Source organism: Serinus canaria, chromosome 8 (assembly GCF_022539315.1).
Source record: "Serinus canaria isolate serCan28SL12 chromosome 8, serCan2020, whole genome shotgun sequence".
NCBI classification, from domain to species: Eukaryota; Metazoa; Chordata; class Aves; order Passeriformes; family Fringillidae; genus Serinus; species Serinus canaria.
Window position 1 is genome coordinate 23,600,257 of NC_066322.1, and position 19,886 is coordinate 23,620,142.

A 19,886-nucleotide genomic window follows, 5' to 3' on the forward strand; every position below is an offset into this window, starting at 1 on the left:
GGCTTCATAAAAAATCTCCTTCCTAAACCCAACCCACTGCTCCTCTGTGAAATACATTTGGGTTTTATTACTAAGCATCTGTTTTCCCTTTTGTAAACTGTCCCTGCTGAGAGGCAGAAAAGGAAACAGGAAAAATAATTGAATGTGGCAGGAGCATAATTCATTCAACAGGTACTTCTGTGCCTGCAGTTCTGCTGCTCAGAGAGGCTGAGCTGTGGTGGGCAGTAGTCCCCCCACGACAGCCTCCTACCCAGGGCTCACCCAAACACCTCCACGTCCTTTCCAGGGTTACATCAATCCTTCCCTTGCTCCTTTTCCTATGGTTGGCCACACCCTTTCCCCTGGAATAATGCTGCTGGTTGTATTTGAAACCAGAAGTCAGTTGGTCAGTCAGACAACCAGACTCTGTTGTTTATGTTTGCCTCCTTACTTTTTTCAGCTGGTCCATTAGAAGCTCTTGTCTTTAACCAAATTTATGTCCTCTGGGAAGATAAGTCCCCATTTCATTTCCAGTCCAGGCAGCAGTTCCCTCTCCCAGTCTGTTGTTTCTCCTCCATCTCCCACACCCCTTTAGGTGTCTTTACCCATCTCCAAACACAGCCTGGCTGATGCTTTAAATCCCTTTGGATCCTTGTTTCCCCCCAACAGTGGGATGAAGACCTTAGTACGGGCTGCCATTGGACCCAGGAGAGGATGAAGTGTCAGCTGTGGCCCTCCCTGTGCTGCAAAAACTGAGGAGCTTCCATGGCTTTATAATGACATTTTCCTTTACATTTTTCTGTAAAATGTAGGTTTTCAGGGATGGGGGGAAGTTATGGAACCATATAGGGTTAAAAAATAGCTCCAGAGGGGTGTGCTCACTCCCTTCCACTATCAGCAGCAATGCCTGGTGTTAGTTGCCCAAAACATTGGCTGCCCTTGGATCCCTGGAAGTGTCCAAGGCCAGGTTGGATGGGGCTTGGAGCAGCCTGGGCTAGAGGATGGTGTCCCTGCCCATGGCAGAGGTTGCAAGGAGATGAACCTAAAGTCCCTCCCAGCCCTGATTTTTCAGTGATCCTATAACATCCTGTGCTTTGGGGTGAGTAATTAGCTTTGTCCAAGGGGGAAGAGAAACCTTGGGCAATGAGAAATTCAGGGTCAGGTGTGCCTGTATAAGAAAAGGATAAAAGGAGCACAGCATGCAGGGGGATGTATGAATAAAACTAGGGAGGGGTGGCTGCTGGGAGCAGGGGTTAGCAGGTACACATTGTGTGTTCTGGAATGCCCTTGCCAAGGGGAGGAAAAGCACTGCTCTGTTGGTCTGTGCAGGGAAGGGGGAAGCTGGCTGTGAGTAGGAGTTGGAGGTGGTTCTGCATCCAGAGTCCTTCCCCTTGCTTGCTGAAAGCCAGGGTCTGCTAAATGGAATCACTCTGAGCCTGGCTGCCACATCCTCATGTCTGTGGCTTTGGGGATGGGCAAGAAAATCCCTGCAGAGGCAGGAGCAGAACCCTCCTAGCCCAAGTGCTGGTGTGTCACTGAGCTGCCCAGTGCTGAGTGCTCAGGGAAAGGAAAGTCACCATTTCCCTTGGGATTACACATTTCTGCTGGAGTGGATACTGCTGTGTCATAGAATGCTTGGGGTCCTGTGGGAAGGGACCTTAAAGATCATCTTGCTCCAGCTCTCCCTAGATAAGAGCACTTGTCTGATGTTGCACATGAACTTGTGGGCAGCATGGAGCAAAATGAGCCACAGCCTTGTAAAGTACATGCTCAGAAGTAATGAGTTAAGACATGGTGTGTATGATCTTATGCTACAGCTGAGCTAAAAACCTTGGCAAAAGGAGGGAGAGTTTCTTGCTTTTCTTTGTTCTGAAAAGTTTGGCTGGTGGAAAGGCAAACCAGGTCATCTCACCAAACTTTGAGGTAGCTTTTGTTCCAGTGCAGAACCATTTAGCAATAAACAGTTCATTAATTTGAATTTATTTTTAACCTAAAATATTACAGTTCTGGATTAGATTTTTCTTTTCCCTTTTGTTTTATGTGACATCTGGACTGTTCAGGGAGTGTTATTCCATCTTAAAGTGGGGATGGTTGTCTTTTTGAGCGATGGAGTAGAATAATGAACACGCAGAGAAAAGATAATACAGCTGACTATCGCCTTTCACATCTGGGAACATAAGATCTTTAATTGATTTAGAGGAGTTATTTTGTCCCAACACTTGCAATTAGCAGCTCTTAATCAGTAAAATGCTTTTAAGAAATCTGGCTCGATGGGTAGATTGGTAAAAGGAGCAGGAGGAGCAGATATTGATGGTTTCTTATCTCCTCTCCCAAAACCCTCTGTGTTCTGTGAGAATTGCTGTCTGGGTGGGAAACAGAGCTGCACGTTGCTTTCTTCAAGCCACGGATTAAAGAATCGGGCTGGAAGAGGCTTTGAGTTCAACTGCTCTGTCCCAGGGCAGGGTGGAGGCACCTTTATCATGACCTGCCCGTACCGGGAATTTGGTTTTAGCAGCCTCAGGCCGTGGAGGCTGTGCCCTTGTGCTCCTCCTGACAAACTCCACTTTTTATCTCCTCGAAGCTCACCGTGTGGAGGGTGCCTTGTGTGAACGTTTTCCTCTCTCTCTGGCCGTGTGTAGGTGGAAGGCACGCGGGAGCCGAGCGGGGAGCTGGATTATTGCTGCCAGGATGAGCGGGCGTCGCTAGAGATGATCTGTGGTTCGGTGCAGCTGGAGCTGTCTGAATGAAGCTATGGGCTGTGCCTCCGCCAAGCATGTGTCCACTGTTCAAAACGAAGAGGAAACTCAGAAGGGCAAGAACTACCAGAACGGAGATGTGTTTGGGGGTGAGTGTCGCGGGATTGTCTTTGTCCCAGCACCATGGAATGGGAGTCTTAACCTTTCACCAAACACAAAGCAAAATGCCTGTCAAAATATAGCACAATGGCAGAGCAGTTGGCCCATCCAGGGGAGGGTACCATGAAACAGAGGGGAAATCCTTAGTGAAAAAATAACATTTTAGGTGATGTACAGTACTACGCTGTCTTTAGCGCCACAAGTCCAGGAACAGCTCAGAGACAACAAGTTGCACAACCCCCTCATGTATTTATATATATATTTATATATGTATTTGTACATATATTTAAATATGTATTCATATATATTTATATATGTATTTATATATATATTTATATATGTATTTGTATAGATGTTTATATATGTTTTTATATATGTGTGTCTATATATACGCCATTGGGAACCAACATAGTTGACTCATTTCCTAAAAATATGAATTGTAGGAAAAGTAATTCCTCATTTCTGTAAAGCAATAAAACATTATTTCTCAAGTCCTGTGGCAAGCAGGGTTTGAAGGGACAGTGGAACCAGAAACTGAGGGGTTTAGTGGTGCTGGGAATGTGGGATGAAAACATCTGGTTCGCTGTGAAGACTGGTCTGTGATCCAGGTCTGTGCATCAGGAGAGGTAAAGTGATAGGAGATAAAATCATACTCAGCTTCATGGGGGGTTTATTGCCCCAAGTTCTGTCAGTATACACAAAGTTTTTTAGATAAAGGGATAAATCTTTAAATACAGATTTTAAAATGTCAGGAATTATCTGAAAGACTGTTCAGAAATGAAATTTCTAAATCTGCCTGGATACCTGTCTGAAAGTTAGCTCAGCTGTGAATAAGCTGCCTTGGTACTGTTATTCTTAAAACAAGTGCCTTGGTACTGAGTGCACCAAATCTCCCTGGTGTTTTTCCCAGCCTTTCTGAGGGCTGCCTTGGTCTCCCAGTGGATCCCAGAGTAAGAATTCCCAGAGGTGTTACCTGAAAAGAAAGCAGTTGTTGAACTTCAGGACTGTTCAGCCCTCTTTCTCATCCCTGGGAGATGCTGAGTTTGGAACTCAGCTCAGTACATTGAGCTCGGTACATTGCTTTTGTTTAAAATAGGCTTTAAGTGCTGTCATAAATAGAAAATTCTGTCAGTTGCTCAGAGAAATTTCAGTTTAGATTTTAGCTTATACTTAGCGAGGGAGCAATTTTTTTGGCAAAATGTGAGTCTCAGTCTTTTTCTTTTTTGGTTTTTTTTTTTTGGTGGTGTTTAACTTCATGCTGTGGGCCAAAGATCATAACTTTAACACAGGACACTTAAAGTAGCTTCTGGAGTCAGAGGATCAAGAAGATTGAAGGGATTTTAAAAGGCTCCCATTTATAGAGCTGGACTGGTGTCAGCAGCATCATTTAGGTATTTTGGGATCCATTTGAGGGCTGTAAATTGTTCTGTATTTTACTGTCAGGAGTACTACCTGCTCTTAACCATTTCCTGGCCCATGCTTCAGTTTAGGTGTGGGATTTGTCATTCCTAAAGACCTGAGTCCGTGACTGATTCCTTCTTAGAAGAGTTGGAGTCTGCCTTAACTCATTGAATGGTAACCACAGAAGTCACATTTTCCCCTTGCTGTTGAAAGACAGCCTCTAGGTCAGGAGCTGGGTGCAGGAGGAGGCTGAGCTGGAGTTTAACACATCACCCAGTGTCACCCCCTGCCCTTGGCAAGGACACCTCCCACTGCCCCAGGGTGCTCCAAGCCCCATCCAGCCTGGCCTTGGACACTGCCAGGGATCCAGGGGCAGCCACAGCTTCTCTGGGCACCCTGTGCCAGGGCCTGCCCACCCTGATGCTTCCTTTCATATTTCTGGGAAGGGACAGAAGTGTCTCACCCAGCCAGTGGCCCTGAGCAGAGTATCTGTGCTGCCTGTGGGGATTGAAAGTTCCCTGCAGTGGGAGTGGGCAGAGCTAAACCAAGGTGAGTGGCAGGGAAATGAGGAGCCAGGAGATGAGGGAGAGGGAATTAGAGGTTAGTTTTTGGGGAGGAGGCTGCAAAGTAAAGGAAGCAGAAGGGAGGTGGGGTTGGAAGGTGGCTGATGTGTCAGCCACACCCTGAGAATATCAGTGAGCATGAGCCATGCTGTGCATGGACAGGGAGCACGGGCAGTGTTGGCACCTGGGGACCAAGGTGACCTCAAGGTGCCTGTGCAGAAGCAGCAGGGATGAGCCTCATGGCTGTGATGGCCACATTGCCTCAGATCTTTCACTGGGAGAGGAAGTCCTGAGGGATTTGGTGCAGCACTGAGAGGATTAAAGGAAAAGAGCAGAGTGCTGGTGCTGCCTTCCCTGGGCAGGCAGAGGGGTCTGAGGGATGTGGCTGACAGGAAATTGCCCCTAGCTCTGTGACTACACCCCACTGGGAGCAGGTCACCTTCCTTCCTCTGGCACCTGCCCCAGACAAGCTGCAGGCAGAAGGAATCAATAGTAAGGATTGTACCTTCCAGTTAAGCAGTGTTTGGATTTTTTTTTTTTCCCCATGAGTAGTTTTTACTTGACTGACATTGAATCCAGAGAGAATTTTCTGAGCTTCTGGGAGTGGTGCAGTTCTGCTTTGGCTCTTCCTCAGAACCTCTGGATCTTTCTTCTCCTTTCATGATGGGATTGGTTGCATCAAGTCTATTGACTTGATGGGAGATTGGGAGATCATGGCTTCTGGGAGATTTCTTTTTTTTGAACTTTTAAAAGTCACTGCAGGTGACTGCAGGTTAAGATTGATCTCCTGTACCCTATTTCCTCCCCAGCTTTTTAACCTTTTATTTTAGCTGAGCAGACCCACTGAGCCAGGTGCTTGCTGTGAATTGGAAATCCTGGTGTTTAAACCAAGAAACCCATGAATTCTGTAAGGACAAATCCTGGTAAATGAAACCAAAACACAAAAATTTCCACCCTGTCCCAAGCTGTAGGAGTCATGCTGCATTTTGCTGTAATATATATTTAAATAATTGAGTTAGCAGGCCTATCAAAGGAGATGTTCTAGAGAAGATTGAATATAATATGATTATTATGTCTGTTGGTCTCTAATGACTTTAAAATCCCTCTAATAAGGATAGTAATAATAAATCTTCATTTATTCATCATTCCACTTCAAAGCTGATTTCCAGGGCAATACATAAGAACTGTAATATGTAAATACCAATGAAGAACAAAATGCCATGATAGAGCCTTGAGCATTGTTGATTTCAGCATATGTTTTAATAATATAACATCTCCTGTAGATTAATTTTATTTGTGCCTCTATAAAAAATTATGGAATGTTCCGTTGAGGGGGAGGTTATTGGAGTAATTCTTTCTGTAAGAAAGTAAGTGGTAATGTGATTTGGAGGAAAAAAAATATTCTAGAATGTCTTCATTAGTCAGAGAAGCTTAATCCAGATGTTTCCATGGAGCTCCTGGGTGCTTTGCAGAAGGGGGAGTGAACATGTCAGGTCAGAATTTCCTGACAAAATGAGAATATCATGGTGGGATTTCTGTTATTAAGAGCAGCTCCAGTTGCTAAACCTGTCTAAATAAAGCTGAACCCAAAGCACAATAGTTTTTAAAGCAGTTTGTAATGAGATTGAAAAATTCAGTAATGCACAGGGGCAGGCTGGATGGGCTTGGAGCAAGCTGGGGTTGTGGAAGGTGTCCCTGCCCGTGGCAGGGGCTCTAAGAGATGGGCTCTAAGGTCCCTCCCAACCCAAACCCTTCTGGGATTCTGTGAGGGGATCTGATTGCTTCCCAAGCTCTAGGGCAGTGTTCTTCCTCATGTTGCTTTCTTTCTCCCAGTGTGTTTTGTGGGGTTGTCTCCCTTCTGTTCATCCCTGTCTTGTGGCAGGTATTTCCTTCCTTGTCTCTGTCAAAGACAGCAGAACCCTGACTTAGTTTGAAGTAAATGCCAAATTGCTAAAATAATTGAAACCTTTAAAATATGTCCACTCCATGCAGCAGGGGAATAACAAGGGGGAATTTGGACTGTTGTATACCTCTCCTAAATAAGCATTGTCATCTCCAAAAATAGTGTGTCCAGATCTTTGTAGAGGTTAGTTTGCTTTGAAGGCTCTTTGCTTAGCAGGCCAGAAGTATCATCTTACTGAAAACTTCAGTCTTGGGATGTTGCTCAGGACAATTCAAAATATCTCTAGGCCTAGCAAGACTGTTCAGATGTCATTAATTAACATGAGGTGACTTCTAAACCCATCTTGTTCCCGTACACAAAATGCTGGAGGTCATCTGACCATTTGGACTGGGAAAGTTTTCAGTTCAAATTTTCAGTCAGAAAAATATCTGAGAAGTGTTTTCAGTGAATAACACCTTCCTGTTGTTACACCATTTTAAGCCCTCTCCCTTCCCCTCATTTGTCAGGGGGGAAACAAAAAAAAATCTGAAATTGAAAACGAGAATTTCTTTGTTCTAGAAGACAGCATGGCTGTCCTCAGTGAACTGAGGCTGTCTGGAATGCTGTAGTAAGCCATGGAACTTGTGTCCTGTCAAGGGTGGATGTGTGCTGGGATCAGAAGGTCCCCCTGCACCCAAACACACAGTTCCCTTTGCCTGGCAGCCTTTATTTGATGGCTGTGGTGGTTGGCTGATGAACACTCCACCAGGAACTGCTCCAGCTCACGTGGCTGTCCTGGTATCTTCTCCAGTATCAGCTCTTACTCTCTCTGGGGACAGATGCACAAGGGGACCAGCCCCATGCTGTGTCCTAATTCCATACTTTGAGACTGTAGCTTTTTTTAAAGACACTTTCAAACATGAAAAATGTTTAATGTACAACCACACGTGCATCACTTGTTCTTAATCCAAGCTCCGTGGAAGTGAGTGGCCTGCAGGCACCCACTCTCTGAAAACTCAGTCTCGGGGTCTAAAACCAAATATCAGTGAGTTTCAAAGGAAAAGATTTCCATTGCTTGAATTCAGATTCTGGCTGAGCTCCTGAAAGGGAAGGTTTCATGTTGTTCATGGTTCCAGCAGCTCCTGTTGTAAAGTAGATCTTGTTCCAGTGCTTGGGAGCTGAAGAACAGCAGATGAGTGAGGGAGTGATTGCAGCAGAGGGTTCAAGTGCACGAGCATCTTCCAGAACTGTACTGGACTCTGGGTTTTTTACCTGCCAGAGGGCAGGGTTAGATCAGGGATTGGGAAGGAACTCCTCCCTGTGAGGGTGGGCAGGCCCTGGCACAGGGTGCCCAGAGAAGCTGTGGCTGCCCCTGGATCCCTGGCAGTGTCCAAGGCCAGGCTGGATGGGGCTTGGAGCAACCTGGGACAGTGGGAGGTGTCCCTGCCCATGGCAGGGGGTGGGATGGATAATCATTAAGGCCCCTTCCAACCCAAACCATTCTGTGACTCTCTGATTCTCTTTCCTTGCTTTGTTTAGCAATTTGTTGATAGCCTGCTTCTTATCTAAGTAAAAGGGGGCAGTTCTAAACAAGTGCTTCAGGAAGTGAGAGAAAGGAATAGAACCAAACCCTACCCACCCTGGTTATATTCATGTGGGAAATGTAACAAAATTGCATGTGTTATCTGGGTTTATGATGTGTTTGTGTAACTCTGAGAACACCCTTGGTAAGTCAATAATTTACTATTTTATTACCATAAGGAAGCTACAGAGTTTAAAGAAAATCAAAACAAAACCAAACCACACCCTCAGGTTTTGTCTAGTTGTTTTCATGATCAATACGTGCAAAAAAAAAGTGTTTTCCACATGGATTAAAACTGTATTTTCACATTTTATGTACAGAAGTGGCTCATCTTTATATCTCTTGGGAGAAGTGCTGCTTTTGCAGAAGAGGGAAGAGGCTGCTCTGGACTATGGGTTGGCTCTGAGCGGTAACAAAACAAGCTCTTCCTCCCTCTCCAGCACAGAAATATAGATATATAAAGATTACAAAGAGAGCAGTCCCAGGCATGGCAATGAACCAGATCCAGGGAATGCAGTGAGGAGCACCAGGAGACGAGGCTGAGACGGAGAGGAGAGATGGGAGAGGAGATCCCTCCAGGAGATGGGACCAGAGGCAGGCAGACCTGCTCTGGCAGGGACTGGAGGCCCAAGTCTCAGCAGGAGCAGGGCTCCTGGATCCATGGGCAGGAGGTGCAGGTGGGCTCTCTAGGCTCTCAAGGTTGTGGCCTCTTAGTGCACTCAGGACTGACAGCAGCTGTCCATGAATTGTGGTCTGCATGTAGTGATGGTGGTTGAAATAGTTCTCCCTTCTCCTACTCTTTTGTCTATTTTTTTCCCCCCTTGGAAGTGCAGAAACACTGATCTGGTGTTCCTTTGGGGTGACATCCAGGCCTGTGGAAAGGTTCCTCTGGGCTCCAAGAAGGTACCTTGCCTCTTTTGGCAAGATTGGTTTTTCAGTGTCTATTTCACCAAACCAGCAGAGAAGAAAACCAGTTGAGAAGTGATGGGAGAGCAGCTTTTTAGATATCTGGGTGCTGGAAAATTATTTAGCTGTAAATGGTCCAGGCAGTTAGAGCAACAGTGTTTGAAGATATTTCTCAGTGCCTGTTTGAAAAAGATAATCAGAAAGACCCAAAAAAGAGATGTCTTTTCTGAATGGATAGAAGATCTTCGCCATGGAAAGGTTGCTGAAAGAGAGAGCTGGACTTAGAACAGGTATCCATAAATTAGACAGCCCTTGTACTCTATGGTGACCTTCTTCTGGTGGTTAATCTTATTGGATTTCTTCTGTTTTTACAGCCCCTTGTCATGGTGTTAGATGAGGGAATTATTCTGCACAGTCACTCTCCTCAGTGGAAGGGAGCTGTTTTTACCCAGATCTTTGCAGGGCTGGGTTTGGAATGATGCAGGCATGGTTGGACTTGGCACTTCCAGTGGGGATTTACAGTACAGAGACAGAAGGTGAGCCAAGGTGGACAAACAGTTGATACCCCTGGTTTAGGAGCAGAAATTAATCACAGGCAGGTCATCACTTCCTTGCTGCTTATTTTCATGTGAGCTTTCCCCTTTGGCAAGCTCCCCATCAGCATCAGAGCACCCAGAGGGCTCTGAGGGACCCCTGCAGTCCCTGGAGGGTGGGCAGAGAGAACGTGGTGTTATTCCAGGCACTGTGACCTTTCCTCCAAGCTGCTTAGCCCCATGGAGAGGGCAGTCCCAGCCCATAGGAATGAAGTGCAAGGGGTGTGCATTTCACAATTGCATTAGTGGGCTATAAATAGGGCCATACATCCGCCTGTGGTGCTGGCCAGGAAGGAGCCAGGATGTGTTTTCTGGCAGCCTTGGTGCTAAAGGAAATCCGTTTATTTTATGGCACAGACACACTTAGTTTTTCACCTAATCTTTTCAAGACGATCTCTGGCATCCATTGCCTACCTGGACATGCAAAAGAGGAAAAATCCTGGTCAAAATGCCATTTACTTCCAGTTACTGCAGTGTTCTTTTAGCCATTTTCCATGTGTTTTATTCCTGGGCCACAAATTTGGAGAACTAAAAAAACCAAAGCCTGGAATTTGGCCGGAAAAGACTCACTCTGGGGAATAATTCCCAATTCCCCAGGTGAGCCTGGTGTAGCTGCATGGGTGTGTATTCATTTCAGCCACACAAAAGTGAAATTTTTAAGGCTGTAATTTTATAGTGGGAAATATCTACTGGTAGAAATAGCTGTTAAACACAAAGGAAAGGTACCTAACCAATAAGTATTTGTGTATCTTTGGCATGCACAGCCAGAGGTGCCTTTATGGGATAGAGGAAGTGAACATAGAAGGCGTTTTTCCAGTAGGTAATTCTCAAAAACACTGTGCCATCATGGGGGTTTTAAATAAATATTGCAACCAAGTGGTCTCATGTTCTCCTTGGTCCGAGGCCCAAGCCTGACAGTGCTCTGTCTTGAGCCAGCACCAGAAAAAAATGGGACCAAAATAGGAAATGTTAAGACTTCTGCCTCGTGTGCTCGTGAAAAACACAGCCTGGCTCCTGCTGGGGGGTGTCATTATGCCCTGCCATGCCCTTTTTCTCCTTACCTGTGTGAGTGGGGACTCTGGCAGAAAGGATCAGGGTTAAGGTGCTTTTAAATTCTGTTTTTCCTTTCTGCTCTTGTCACAGGAGCACTGCAGGGGCTGTTCAGGCAGCTCGGGTGCAGAGCACTTCGTGTTCTGTGGTGCTGGGAAGGAGCATGCAGTCACCTTTGTTCCAGGAGTTATGGCTCCATGAATGATCCTGAGCTATTCAGAGGGAAAAAAGGGGGTGTAGTGGGTTGGTTTTTTCCACTGAAGTCTCCTGAATTGTGTAATGGTTGTAGTTACATTTGCATGCACGTTATCTCCTGTATTTTGTTGTCAAGTGGTCACAGCCCCAAGGCTGTCAGAGCTCCAGGAGTGTTTGGACAGCACTCCCAGGGATGCACATGGTGGAATTGGTTTTTTTAGCTATTACTAAATTCTTTTCTTTCAGACATCAGTATTTTGCTTTCTTTTAAAAATTGTTGCCCAAAGGGAAGGGAAGAAGGCATGGAAAATCTGTGACCAGTGTAAAATATTAATCTTTCCAATAGGTTACTTTTGGAGCTGCTAGATGGTCTGTAAGTAAAATAATGTAATTAACTTCTGTATCTTTTGCATCTGGAAATGTGTGCTCTATTTTGTAAATCAAGTTTTCCTTAGATCTCCCCTCTTGGTTTAAAGAAATACTGACAGTGAGGAGATGTTGCTGGCTCTGGGTGTTTATTCAGTCCCTTCCATATTGGAATTAATAAAAATGAAATAGCTGCTGATTTACAAACACTCTTTGAGGCCCATGAGCATGGAGAATTTGATAGCCCAGTATTAATAGAAAAAAGCTCCTATCCCAGAAAGAGTATGAAAATCCATTTCAAGTCATATGTTGCGGGGCAACAATCTCATTTAATAGTTGACTGATTGAGAATGGCATTGCTTGTTAAGGAAAGGCTTTTTTATTGACAAGGAAACTGAAGGCACCTCATCCTGCGTTTGCAATAACAGGAGATGTGTAATTTCGAGGGTGTGGAGTGGTAATGACTTATTTTCCAGGGAATGCTTGGGGCAGCTCTGTTCAGGAGTGGTTTTGGGTGGGTGGGTAGCTTAGAGGGGCTGTAAAAGGCACAGCCTGCAGTGCTGCACGAGGGATGCTCACAGAAATGGCCAGTTAGGTGTTTTTCCTGGAACTGAATAGTCCCTGACAGGTTCTGTGCCAGAGGAATGTTCAGTGGAGTACATAGACAGATGGGGGTGAAGGGAGGGTCAGCAGAGACTGGGAGTTTCATTAATGACATTGAAAAACCTGAAGAAAATTAAGTGTTTTGTGCTTGGTGGTTTTTTTAAACTTACTGAGGGAGAATTTCAAGCCAGAGCAGTGAAATGGAGTTGAAGGAGCCTTTCCAAGCTGGCCATGCCGTGCTGTGTTCAAGGCAGCCTGGATCCAGACACACACCTGGGGACTTCACATGAACAGTCATGTTTTCAAGGCACAGACCCTTTGTTTTCCTCCTGTCCATTCCTTTAATTAATCTCTCTGCAGCTTGTTCCCTCTCCTGCTTTCATTTCTCAATTTCATCTTTTCAGTGGGCTAGATAATTGCATTTACTGGGTATCCTTCCTGCCAAGCACTGTGGCTGTAATCTCCTCCACCTGGGAAATGGTTTCCTTTAAAAAACCTGGTGTCTGCCTCAAAGTTATATGTTAATTAAATGAAAACAAAAAGGTAAAAAAAAAGTGTGTGTATATATGTACATATTTTTATATATATATGTAGATATGAATTATATAGTTTCAGCAAGCAGAAATTGAAAGATAGTTGTGAGTGCACACCACCAGCACTCTTCTTTGGCTTTGTAATTACAGAGGAGTGCACAAAAGTCTTTAATTATATGATCACATGGCAGGTTTTTTCAATACCACATGTGGTGTTTCCTCAGATCCTGAGCACAAAGACAGTGGGAGCAAGGCAGAGATTGTGTGTTTGGCATTAACTGGGTTTGGGGATGTTGAGGTTGTATTTTCAAATCTTCCCTGAGATAATGAAATGGCCTCTGAGGCTGTGGTTCCTCTGACCTACCTACAGCTAAGGGGGACCTGGCAGGTACAGAGCAGTGGGCCTGTGCCCCTGGTGTAGGGTTAGTTAAAACAAGCCTTAACTCATAATGTGATGGAAAATTGTATGTACAACTCCAGGTTTCACAGGGCTTGCACTAGATGACAGCAAAACGTAGAGTAGCCTTGAGGACTTTTTGACCAAGAAGAAACCAAGTGGTGGAAGGAACCAAGAAGAAAAAACAAGTAGAGGGAGCTAAGAAGGAAGCAAGTGAAGGTGGGAAGCAAGTAACCCCCTCCTTGGTTGGGCTGCACATCTCCTGCTGTGACAGCTGATGTACAGTGGTTTGTTTCTGCGAGTCACATGCCAAATTTGAGAGTTAAACCTATAGATTTAAACAAGGGAGCTAAATTAATGGGCTCATCATCAGCTGCCACCTTTAAACTGGGGGGAAAGTAATCAGAAAATGCAGGATAGATGAACTGAGGCATCTGAGGAGCAGCAGCAGTGCAGGGGTTGGGACAGCACCTTTGCCACAGGCAGACATCAGGCTGGGAGAGGACAGAACTGCCAAGGGATGGAGAGCTTGTGAGTAGCTCTGAAAGCTGCTGACAGCACTGGTGAGGGTGGGCTAACACAGAAACAGGAGGGTTTGAGCTCCTCCATCAGCAGAGATCAAGATGATGTCCAGGGCAGTTAATGGAGCTGTGTTGTGTCAGACCTGTTGGCTGTAGGGATTGCTGCTGAAAGATGTCATGGCTGGGCCTGCAGGAAGGAGGTTTGGTAAAGTGGAAGGGAAGTTGCTAAATTTCTTCAGGTGGGCATCACCCTTGAGGGACTTAATGTTTCATGAAGCATGGGATGGCCATAGGGCTGCTGGACAGCTTAGGAACGAGTTCCTCTGTCTTGCTGAATATTCTTCCAGTTCTGCAGGAATCCTCCACTTAGGGACTGGCTTTTGTTACACTGAGTAGTCTCAATCCCTTTTTTTCCTCCAAAAAACCAGCCCTAGTGGTCACATCTGCCTTGTGCAGAAGGAGTTGTTGGCGTTCCTTGGGTACATGTCAGAGTTGTGTAGGAAGAAGGAAAAGTGCTTGAGGGTGGTCTTTGCAGATGTGCTGCGATCTGTGTGGTGTGTTGATTTTTAAAGAGCTATTCTGTCAGAGGATTTAGTTTTTTGTTGGCAGAATTGGTGTGTTGCTCATGCACCTGTTCTCTGTTTAGTATCTGGTGGTGTCCACTGCCTCGACTCCCAGCAGTGGCTGTATTTTTAGATTGGATTATGGTAAGGTAAATTAATTTGGGAAATCTGAATGAGCATTTTCAGATAATCCTTGGAGAAAAATGGGTTGGCTTATTTCCTAAGCTATTTTTATTATTCTGTTCATGTTAGTAAAACCATGATCATTTGGATCAGGAATTGCCTGTGAATTGATAGCTTTGAGGGTTGGTGATGAGGAAAACAACAGGCTGTTCACCCAATACTGGTTGATCTCCAATGAAATTTCACTCCCAGCCCACATCCAAGTGGATCAGAAACCCACCCCCACAGCTGAGCAAATGCTTTAACCCTTTAGACTCAAATGAACCATAGAGCTGCTGCTTTCTGTGAGTGCTTGAAGCTGGACCTAAGAAGATAACTTAGATATCCTCCATTTCTTAATAATTAGTTCAAGAAATATTAATTTGCAGGATTTTTGCAACTACTTTCTCTGACTGTTGACTTTTTTGGGGATTTTTGGGATCCAGGCAGTTGATACCCAGATCCATTACAGGGTTGGGATAACCTGAGTAGCTCATCTCACCCTTCCAGTCCTCCAGAGCAGATGCACATGAGCCCCTGGCACTCAGGGCTGATGACTCAGGTGCTGGAAGCTGCAGCCACCCAGGCAATCTCATTCTGCTCCTTGACACTCCTGGTGCTCTGTGATTTTGTTTTTTCCCCTGATGTGTAGCCTGGCTCTTTCTAGAGCTGAGCCCACCACTGCTCATCTCCTCCCACAGTGCAGCTGTGGATCTTGGAGTGTTCTTCCTTCCCCGTGGCACTCGGGATGGGCTCCAGGAGAGCTCATCCAGCTCCAGCATCCCAGCACAGGCAGGACATGGAGCTGTTGAAGCCAGTCCAGAGGAGGCCATCAAGATGATCAGAGGGATGGAGCAGCTTTCCTGTGAGGATAGGCTGGGAGAATGGGATTGTTCAGCCTGAAGAAGAGAAGATCCAGGGTGAACTTCTTGTGGCCTTCCAGTGCCTGTAGGGAGATGACAAAAAAAATGGAGTGACTGTTTACAAAGGGTGGAGTGATGGGACAAGGGGGAAATGGCTTCCCACTGCCAGAGGGCAGGATTAGATGGGATATTGGGAAGGAATTGTTCCCTGTGAGGGTGGGGAGGCCCTGGCACAGGGTGCCCAGAGAAGCTGTGGCTGCCCCTGGATCCCTGGAAGTGTCCAGGGCCTGGTTGGACAGGGCTGGGAGCAGCCTGGGACAGTGGAAGGTGTCCCTGCCCATGGCAGGGGGTGGGAATGGATGATTTTTAAGGTCCCTTCCCACCCAAACCATTCTGGGATGTTTGGCATGTTCTGTGCTCAGCATCTAAGTGGCTCACCTGCTGCTCTATATTTCAGTTAAATTGCATCAAAATCTCTTATGGTTCTTAACAAATATTTTTAGAAAAAGCAATTCAGTCCTTTATCTAAATATAGCTTTGAGCTTTCAAGCCTTTGGGAGAGGGGAGCACGTGGAGCTTTGATCCGTGGCATTCACAGCAGCAGGAGCACTTTCTGCACCTGGCAGAACCAAGTGCAGAGCAGAGGAATTTGTTGGACATAAAGCTCCTATTTTACAGAGCAGACCTGTGGTTTAGTAGGGATGGAGGATAAATCCTGGCATGTCGTGTGATAGAAAGGCAAAAGAAACTGCAGAAAAATAAGTGGCACAGAGAGATGAAGGTGTGTTCAGAAACTTCCCTCTTGGTGGGATCACTGAAGTACCACTCACCTCCTGCCTGATACTTGATATTGTGCTAAAAGTAGAGAAGAGGCTCACCCATCGTCCCTCTTGATGACCGTGGAACCAAATCTGTTTGTCCTTAGATATCTGAAATGGGAATCAGTGTAAATCAGCATTCTATTCATTTACTTATCTAAAGGCTTGCTGTTTAACCAAGTATTTCTCTGAAAGTCACAGTGACTCTAGATATATTTGACAAAGTTATGCTTTTTTCTTCCTTTAAACTGAGCCCATATTCCTGTGGTAAAGGCACTTACAGCCGTGTCTGGAAGTGCTGAAGACATTTTTCTCATGGGAACCACCACAGTTTTGTGCCCCCCACCCAGTAATTGTTTGAATATTCTAAGTTGATATGCTCATTTATCACTGGAATTGTTATTAATGAGTGCTGTTTTTCTTTGTCACATTGCCATGGCAACTGGGTGACATGTTTGAGTGGAATTATCTGTTTCCAGATGGAGATCTTCATTCATAAGATTTGCCTGCTGAGAATTTTTGCAGCATATTCAACTTCAAAATTCTTCCTCCCTGTGCCTTTCCACAGTTTGGAGCTAGAAGCATTTCTGCTTTCTGGTTTATATCCTGTGATTTTGTGGTGGGTGTTATGCTCGCAATATTTCTGGTTTTTGTGGTTCATTTATGTTGTTTTTCTTTTGATTTAATTGAGTTGCTTTTCTTCAACTCAGGATTTGCTGTGACAGTCCTGTAAAGCCATTCCTCCCCCATATGAGTTATTGGAAATCTTCTCATTTTATGTAATACACCACACAATGGAAGAGAGGACTTGATTTTGTTTTCACTCCTGAAAGGAGCATAAGGATCCATGATGTATCACATTCTGAGTGATAGTGTCCTTATTTTTTTATCATATTCACTACTTGATTTTTAGTTCTATACAAGAAAGAAGCCTGAACATGTTTCACTTTTCTTTTTGATATAAAACTGTATTTAGGGAAAAGACCAAGGTAAATACTCACAGAGTACAAATTTCCTTGATCCTGAACATCTTACAGTTGTAAAGGTCTTGTTAGTTTAGGTAGACTTAATGAGGTCTTGCTAGATCTCAGTCAACCTTTCAGGATTTCTCTGGCTTTGTTTCTGATCACTCAGACCAAAATACCTCAAAATGCTGTGTTTACTTCAGTAGAAATCAGAAGGTAACACTCAAAAGATGGTTTTTATCACCTTTTACTTCTTCAATTCCAGGTCACTCTTGACTTGGTGGGCAAAACCAGGTGAGCAGTTTTTTGCACATCCCTACAGGGAAGGCATTAAGGGCCCATTCATCCAACCTGTCTTTAATCCAGTTTTCATGTTCACCTCAAACTATTAATGACCATACACCTCATGATCTACTTCAAGGTCTGTGTGTTGTGTAAACATCCTTTTTGCACTTGCAGAGCTTTCATCCTGACAGTAGGTTTAGAACAAGAACAATCTCATAAATAGCTCAGAATCTGTGGTTTCTGAACACGTTGCCTTATGTGTAAAGTTTCTATAGAAGACAAATTTTGTCTTCACCTAGTCAAAAGAAGTCTATATATCATTGTGTCCTCCCAAAAATAACATAATGCAGTGCAAGACCCACCTTCTGGAAATAATTATTTTATTTTAATTCCTATGTTTAATAAGTTTGAAATAAAGGATGTTGTTTTGCCTGTGAGTAAGGCTCTCTGTTAGACCAGCAAGCAGTGTCCTCCCTAGCTGTATAATTCTGTATAATTACTTAGCTCTTCTTTTCCCTTGCAAAGTGGAATCATATCTATTTATACCCCCCTCCAGCCAATGACTACTCAAAACTAACAAATATTTCCAATGTATTACACCAGTGCTCCTTGTTTTAAGGGAGGGGTTTTGCCTATGATAGGGAACTAGGAGAGCTTATGAGTAATGATGTTGTATCAAACATAGCAAATCTCTGATCTGCTCCCTTCATTTCTGTGTGTAGCTGATAAAACAATTATGGCTCAGATATTAACCAAAATGAAGTTGAACCCTGCCTTTCCACAGGCCAGTGCTGCTTTTGCCTTGTGGTCTCACCGTGGTGGGTGCAGAGAGCCCCTGGATTGCTGGAGCTGGGAGCTGCCTGGAGCTCTGGGCTGTTCATCACTCCTTGAGCCACTGGGGCCTGAGTGCCAGCCCTCAACCCCTTCCCAGTGGGTCTCATCCCAGGAGATAATCTCGTGGCCTTTAAAGCAGATCCTCAGCTTTAGATTGTGTCAAAGCTTTATTGCTTTTTGAGATACCAGCATAGATTTCTTCTGCTCCAACACATACCATCTATTAGAGCCAGGACATTTATATTCATTTTGTAAGACACTTTCTGTTACTGGGCTGATTCTGCCAACATCTGCAGGGGCTTCCTGATTTTTTTTACCTGTATCCACAGAATCACAGAATGGTTTGGAAGGGATCTTAAAGCCCATCCAGTGCCACCCCCTGCCATGGTAGGGACACCTCCCACTAGCCCAGGTTGCTCCAAGCCCCATCCAGCCTGGCTGTGGACACTTCCAGGGATCCAGGGGCAGCCACAGCTTCTCTGGGCACCCTGTGCCAGGGCCTCCCCACCCTCACAGGGAACAATTCCTTCCCAATATCCCATCTAATCCTGCCCTCTGGCAGTGGGAAGCCATTCTCCTAAGGAGAAATTGGATTTCTCCAGAATAAGACTTGCTGTGGTGGATTCAAGTTGTCCAGAAAATGTTATGAAAATTACAGGTTTATTTTTCAAAACCTTCTTGCTGCTGCATATCTTGGGTATAAATTATCCAGTTGTCTGCCCTTCTGCAGTTGGTGGGATGGAGGGGACAGTAACACCAGCTGTGCCAGAGAGAATTGAATACTTATTGTATCATCAGGAAAGTATTGAAGTTTACTAACACTGTTGGAAATAGCTCTGGAAATATCATAAGCAATCTGTGCAAAGTTTTCTGGCCACCAGTTCAGAGCTACTCGGTGCATCTGGCAAATGATGCAGCATTTGAAGGATCTGTGCCCATGTCCATTGTGAATTTAAAATTTTTGATCTCTAGGGAGACTCTGTCCTGTCCAGGTGTATCAGAATTTCACATGTCAGTCTGATTATCCTGGCTGTCAGTCAGGGACTCCTCGGTGCTCTGGTTGACTTGCTTCAAGGGATGATGTGTCCAAGGAAGCACCATGCCCACAGGATCAGCTGCTGCCTGGATGTGGTGTTTAATCATAATTAATCTCTTGGAATAAGCAGCAGACACATTTCAGGGTTATTTTTGTCATGGAACATCAGCCCCTCCACACCTTCCTTGTTTTCTACAAGGCTGGGCTGAACTTCCTCTCTCCTCCAGTGCCCCTGGACTGGCTGTGGGTTGGGAAATGTCCTTTGTGCTGCTTTCTCTTGCTCATCTGTTTCCCCATTCAGATCCCTGTGTGCCTCTGTGGGAGTTTGATGCTTTTTCTGTGTGTGGGTTTTATTGCTAATCACAACACAGAGCACAGAGGCAGAGAGGAAAATGTAAGTTAGATAATTGCAGTCAATCAACTATTTCTAATTCCCAGGCTTTATTGTGTTCAGCCCTTTTGGGCTTATGAATTGTCATCTCCAGACTAGCTGAATTACACTGGGAAAAAAGAAAAAAAACCAAAACCTGTGAGTTGTTCACATTTACCAATCTGATAATAATGTCTTAAATTCTTCCGTCAGATTTGAGGTTCTGTGTCTCAGATGCTTCTATTTGATAGATTCAGTTTATTTGAACTCTATAGTAAAGAAAATGTATAGATGTGGACTAGTCCAAATGCAAAACCGTGATGTATTTTAAAAAGTAAGATTGTTTTTTGAAACAAGTTTATTCTTAAAATAAGCCTTACTTTTCCAAGTGAGGCTTATTTAACTTCTAGACTCTGTGGTTATTTCCTGAAAACAACTTTGTTCAAATAATATTGATTCTTTTTTTAACAATACAGTAACCCAGAAAAATCTATTTGTGCTTTGTTTCCCCTTAGTATAAGTGAGAGAAATTGCTTGAAAAGCCAAAGGAAAAAAAGGAAAGTT

General features: G+C 44.6%; 1 protein-coding gene across 1 annotated transcript in view; it reads left to right on the forward strand.

The window, feature by feature from the left end:
- Positions 1–19,886, forward strand: part of C8H1orf21 (chromosome 8 C1orf21 homolog) — a 104,611-nt gene that overhangs the window by 42,580 nt on the left and 42,145 nt on the right. Inside the window, exon 2 of the mRNA XM_050977497.1 lies at positions 2,619–2,824. Coding sequence (XP_050833454.1) covers positions 2,731–2,824 — 94 coding nt within the window. The 5' untranslated portion in view covers positions 2,619–2,730. The remainder of the gene's footprint in view (positions 1–2,618; positions 2,825–19,886) is intronic.